The sequence below is a fragment of the Nestor notabilis genome, unplaced genomic scaffold, assembly GCF_000696875.1.
Source record: "Nestor notabilis isolate BGI_N333 unplaced genomic scaffold, ASM69687v1 scaffold30588, whole genome shotgun sequence".
In the NCBI taxonomy this organism is placed as follows: domain Eukaryota; kingdom Metazoa; phylum Chordata; class Aves; order Psittaciformes; family Psittacidae; genus Nestor; species Nestor notabilis.
This window is the reverse complement of record NW_009939193.1, coordinates 3,061-9,287: the sequence shown is the minus strand read 5'-3', so window position 1 is coordinate 9,287 and position 6,227 is coordinate 3,061. Positions and strand designations below refer to the sequence as shown.

Here is a 6,227-nt window from a genome sequence, read left to right as displayed (position 1 = left end):
TAGGTCTACATGAATACACTGAACAGCTTTTAGGAGTAAACTGGAAACTAGTGCAGCTTCAAAAGATGTAATCTACTCTCAACAAGCAGCATCACTAAGCAAGCCAATAATCACATTCTTCTCTAGCCTTCAGATCCTTAGGGTATTGCACTGTACTCTTCGATTTCCAGGTGACAATGGCGTGAAACACAGTAACAAGGTCCACATCCAATGACAAGGTCACAGTCTACATGCCAAATGTAAATGAGGGGAAAATAGAAAACAAACAAACAAACAAAAGGCACTCATAATCAATACTACAATGAGAGCATCCAGAAGACCCACAGGTAGCAATCCAGGCTGATGAACAAGCAGACAGAAATCTCCTCCATTATTTATAACTGTTACCTTCCCCCAAACTGCAATTGCCGTTATGTTTTCTCATCTAAAGTGTGCCTGGGCTGCTTAGTGTGATAAAAATTAACACCATACCTTGCTTGTGCTTGACGTTACAAAGTATTTCAGTAACACTCTGTGGCAGCACCCCTAGAGTCTAGCTGAAGTCTGAACAGTAACCGGAGAACACGAAGCTCTTGCACAATGTAAGTCAGGGTGATTACAGAACAGGGAACCACCTCTCTATTGCAGGGTGTGTTTCCCACATTAAAATCCCTGCGGTTTTGGATTTCACGCAGTGAGTGTATTTTAAACCGCTGCATAGAAATAGAGAGTAATGTGATTCTTACCCGCTTCAGCTCCCATGATAGACTGCTGAAGGACGAGCTGCTTAGGGAGAGAAAGCCTGGCTCGGCTCTCTATCGGGGTGTCAGGGACAAAGGTGACGGGCCCATGATCTGGGCAGTCTGATGGATACGCCTTGTCACACAGTGTGCACCCTGCAGAGAGGGGAAGGGACAACAGGGATTAAAAAGATGCAACAGCCCCCACAGCGCCATCAGGTTCCTCACATTATACTTTGCTGTGCTCCTGCCAAAGGCTGCTTCTATCTGGTTTAACTTGTCAGCTTTACTAGTGTAAAACTAGTAAACCAGGACAAACTAGCTTTTACTCAGAAGAATACAAAGCATACTATTACAGCTGGGCACTGACATACGTATCACCCATGTTACCAATCCTGTCCAATTCAGATCAAATGTGAGGATCTCCACATACTTTCCTGATGGTAAATTAATCACCTCTACTCTTGACTATCCCTACTGGGAGCAATCTAGCAATGGGACAGAGTCCACACTTCATGGCAAAACGGATGGTAGTTTTGCTGGAGCTGGCAGTAAATTCTGATGATGGAAGAGCCACTTTCTCTCTGACCACAAGTAAAATTACCTTTATTGGCAAAAAAACCCAAGCTATACCAAAGCAAACACTTTCTAACTGGTTATGTTTTTGGAATTTACCAGGAACACAAGAGTTTTCTTGCATGTAGAACCTCAAGGATATTAATGCAAAGGGACAGTAAAGTCTTCTTGCTAAAATTTGTCTAATTTGAACCTACAAATCCCCTAATTCCCATTTAAAATCAGACAATATGTGAATCTTCATAGCAGCAAAAAAGTGACCTTAGTGCTGCTTTTGAAGGACTGACTGCGCTAAACTCACACAGTATACCTCTATGGGATGCCACAGAATGGAACAGAAACAAAAGCCCAAGAAGAATCACTTTTCCAATCAATCATTCAGCAATAAGTACTGCTGAAAAACCAGCCACTGAAAGTCTTCTAATAAATCTAATAAATTCAGGAAAAAGTACAGCATAAAATGCTCTCATCTAGAAAAACGATGTCATTTTAATTCTCTATGAATGGAGCAACCAACACCTATACAGCAACCACCCTCCTGATAAATCATTCTTCTTCTGAAGAAAGATGCTCAGCTAATTACGCAAGATCTCCACAAAGACCTTCTTCAGCCTCTTGATGACCCAAGTCCAGTATAAAAGACCTATCACTGAAGTAGTCTTCAGTGGGCAGAAACAGTAGCTCCATTATTAGTTGTTTAAAGAACTTTTAGGGACAATATCTTCATACATCAGGGTACCAGAATCTGTCCCCATACAATGTACAGTGTAAGCAACTGCACAATTACAGATAGGAAGGTACTTAGAAAATTATTAGGTAGAGTTTATACAAACATTGCTTCATGTGCACAGATGACATGTAGGAGTACAGCACCAACAACTGGACCTGACTAATGAGAAGCACTAATTGGACCCATTGTTTTTAAGCACTGCCTAGCACACACCACTGCAGGTCTAGTCCCAGGGAGAGGCAAAGAGGAAGAAAAGCAGTATCTAGGTGTGTGACACCTCCACTTAGAAGGGTTTTAAGGATTCCTACATTTTTAAGAAGTTGGAACAAAAAATCCTCCATTCTACAGAAGCGAGACACACTGTTTCCTTTCCACTTCTGTCCTTGCCAAATCATAAATAAATTTAAAAAACTCACAGTGATTACTTCTCTGATTTGGGTACATAGAACTCCAAGCAAAGATCAAAGAAAGGGCTACTTAAAAGTTTCACAAACATTTAGGACTGTAGCAAAGGCACACTGCTTCCTTCCTGCTTAGAACTACAGTATAAAATGTTTTCTGAAAAGGGCCCTGACTCCTGCCCCTCTCAGTAAGGAAAAACCACCAAGAGGCTCTAAAACAACTCCTGCTCCTCCTTGCTATCACTTGTCTGGACACAAATTCATGTTTTATTCAGGAGAAGTTTAAAAACAACAAAAAGTTAAAATTCAAACCTTCCTAAGTCAAAGACCTATTTTGCAAACCACATGAAAGCAGTAGGCATGCAACAGCCACTACAACATCCTACCAATGGGGACCATCATCTGGGAAACAGGACTGTTCTAAGTGTCGTGACAAGAGGCTGGCACATCAAACCTCACTTAGGTAAAAAGGGGAAGTGATTTCACCATGGGCATGTTGGATATCATAGTATTTTGACCATTATTTGTTCAACATGCAACAGATCCGTGTAAGAATTTCTGAGTGCATCAACTGTAAAACTCTTCCTCTAGGAATCCCCCAGAGTAAAAGTTTTAATTCAGATTCACTTTGCACTAAACTGCACCTCTCCCATTGCTAACCAAGGCACTATTTCTTTCCATTCCTTAAAAAATGTTCTGCAGGCAAAGCTTGTCACAAGGCTCAGCACTCAGCAATGCCAACACAACTAACAAAACTGAATATAAAAACTGGCCTTACGCGGTCTCTTCTCCCAAGTAACAAGCAATAAGACAAGAGGCAACTGCCTCAAGCTGCACCAGGGGAGGTTTAGACTGGATACTAGGAAACATTTCTTCACAGAGAGGGTGCTCAGGCATTGATACAGGCTGCCCAGGGCAGGGGTGGAATCATCATCCCTGGAAGTGTTCAAAAACTGTGCAGATGAGGCCCTCAGTGACATGGTTTAGTGGTGGCCTTGGCAGTGCTGGGGTAATGGTTGGACTTGATGATCTTAAAGGTCTCTTCCAACCTAGCTGATTCTATGATTCAGTGGCAGGAAGCCAGACATGCCGTAGGTGGAAGTGCCAATCTCTCTCCCACCAAATGCGAACATCGCAGTTCTCCAGCACCACTCTTTGAATGATGTCAGGACTGAGAGAGTGCAATGTCCACTGTTCCTCTCTTCCTAGGAGATCAACTAACCTCTGGACTGAAGTCCTTTGATAAGAATAATCGGAAATATTTAAACTTCCCTCCCTCTCTGCTCTTTTTTCCAGCAGGTCCTGTTAAGAACAACATTTTCATGATGGTTGTTCGTAGTTCAATAAAAGCTTTGAAAAATCACATGATGTCATACTCAACAGCTATACCTGCTTGATGAAATGTATGGCTTCTTGTGGCATTTTACTGTGTTTTTTCAATGGAGCAAGAGTCATTTGTGATGTGACTTTAAAAACCAAAACTCTTATTGCAAAGGGTAATATCAGCACACCACAAAAGGCTAGAGGTTCATAAAAAACCTCAGCTTTCAACCTCAAGGCAATATGGAAGATGGATACAGAAAGAATGACACTAAAACAGCCTATTATGTCCACTTCCAAATACTGTCATTTCAGCGTGGTTAATCTGCCACTGCAGATGTTCCAGCTTTCGTGGATTTGTTAAATAACTATGTTTCTTCAACCAGAAGAGTCCTGTCCTCCCACCACACAACAGCTACTTAAACCCTACCCCGAGAAAGCAGGAAATGCCCACTCACATATGGTAAACAAGGTTGCCATGTTCTCCTTGTTCGAATTGGAGTCTTCCATTTGCAGAGAGGACGGTACGAAGGCAAGATTGTCTGCAGACACATCCACGTGACTTGGGCCCATGGCCACTTCCTGATTCATGGAAGAGCCCGCCACTGGCTCGAGGCTGAGGCCCACTTCGTGCAAGGCTACCGAGTCCAGAGAAGCTAGGTTGTGTGAGGTAGAGAGCGCCACACTCACAGAGTTGGTGCTCATGGCCACAGTATGAATGGAGTCATTTAGTGTGCTGTCCGGTATTCCTGCCACCCGCCCGGCCATGTGGTCGGGCTCCATGACGACAGGGAGTTCCAAAGTGCTACCGTGAATGGGAATGACACTGCCGTGTCCCACAGGGTCCGATGCCAAGTTACTCCCCACCGTGTCTACAGTTAAAGGTTCGTGGCTCCGGGAGCCGTTTGGGATTTGCGAATGATCCCTGGCTACGTCATCCATCGTAAGCTCCTCTGCCATCCCATCGGTAGAGATGGGGCTGGTGACCCTCGATACACTCTCCATAGTGATCGTTGTATCCAGCGCTACCTCATGGCTGTCACTAGGGTGCAGATTTTGAGCACCGTGGGTGTTCACTGTGCGGGAGTCCATGGAGACAATCCCTGGTTCCAGCCCCACAGTTCCACTGGGCTGGTAGGGATCTAGGGCTGAGGGATTGCTGGGGACTGACAGTGCCGGATTGCTATCCACATTTATAGTGTTGGGATGGATGTACTGAGGCGGAGGTCTGTCAGCCAAGTAAGATAAGATACCTGATAGAATGAGAGGGGGAAAGAGAAGAGAGTGAGATGATACCAGTTTTTACATCTTGAACAAAAATATCCCACCATCACAGCATAGCATGTTCAGACCTAGATCCTTGAAGACATGTTCTTCACACTATGTCCAATTAAAAACCACTAATTCTAAAACATGGCTCACAAACATATGCCGACCCAACACTCTTGTCAAAGCATCATTTGACAACAAATACAGAGCTTCCACCCAACAAGGCGACTCTCTAGTTGTATGTCAAACCGTGAACAGCCAAGCAACAAGCTTCCAGCAGCATTTAACCTAGGCTCTTCAGTTCAAAGACTGAAACACATTCCTTAAGAAACAGCTCACAAAGGATGAAGGACTGATAGTGGAATCTAGTATTTGATAATCCCTGGTTCATCTTTGCTAGAAGTAGATACAGTTCTCCAGGATGCATCATTTTTGCTTAGGTATTTAACAATGACTACTTCCTTCCTCTAAGACTAAAGTGACACGACTGTCCATCTCAGAGATCATCAATTGCAATTCTGAAGGACCAAGATAAGGTCTCTCAAAGGTATTGTGAGTCATCTGCTCTCTTTCCTTACCTGAAAACTATGTTATTTCTCCTGAAACAATAGCCCAGTTAAATTTAAATCAGAAACCCTGACATCTTTTCTGGTAGTTCTGGAAAGCTTCTCTACATCAAACAACCTTGGAAGCTAAGATACAAAGAAACAAGAAGCTGTATTTACATGCTACCAACTTCTCATGTTGGATAAAGCTTAAAAAAAAATAATCTTTGGAAGAAATACATCAGCACATTCCAGTAAACAGCAGTGGCAGAGATGGATTTTGCAGATTCTGCAAGATCTGAGTCAGCACATTTCTTTTTGGCCTTGAACCCTACCAGCCATTTGTTCTGTATAAGTGTTCCATTCAGACACGTCCATTATTACAAGGATGCAAGCATGGATACTCTTTCTACAACATAACCCCATTAAAAATGGCTAAGCCAAGAAATGGACAGTTTAATTTAACCAGCTGCATCAAGTATTTCTGCATGCAATGCTGCCTTGTGGCTTGAACAAGGAGGATCCATGACAGCAGTAAGATGACTGACAGAAAAGCCCTATGAAACCTCGGGAAAACATCACACAATCTAGAAAGAAAAAAGAACAACACATTTCTGCATAAATTTTCCAGCTCAGAAGAATGGCAAATACCTTTGGTCCCTAAATG

At 43.0% G+C, this 6,227-nt stretch overlaps 1 protein-coding gene across 1 annotated transcript in view; it reads right to left on the bottom strand.

Moving 5' to 3' along the window:
* Window positions 1-725: 725 nt before the first annotated feature.
* The window catches only part of LOC104409765 (PR domain zinc finger protein 4-like), a gene marked incomplete at its 3' end in the record, with an annotated part of 7,330 nt that continues 1,828 nt past the window's right edge, over window positions 726-6,227 (bottom strand). The window contains exons 3-4 of the mRNA XM_010019730.1: window positions 4,205-4,999; window positions 726-875 (exon numbers count right to left, since the gene is read on the bottom strand). Coding sequence (XP_010018032.1) covers window positions 726-875; window positions 4,205-4,999 — 945 coding nt within the window. The remainder of the gene's footprint in view (window positions 876-4,204; window positions 5,000-6,227) is intronic.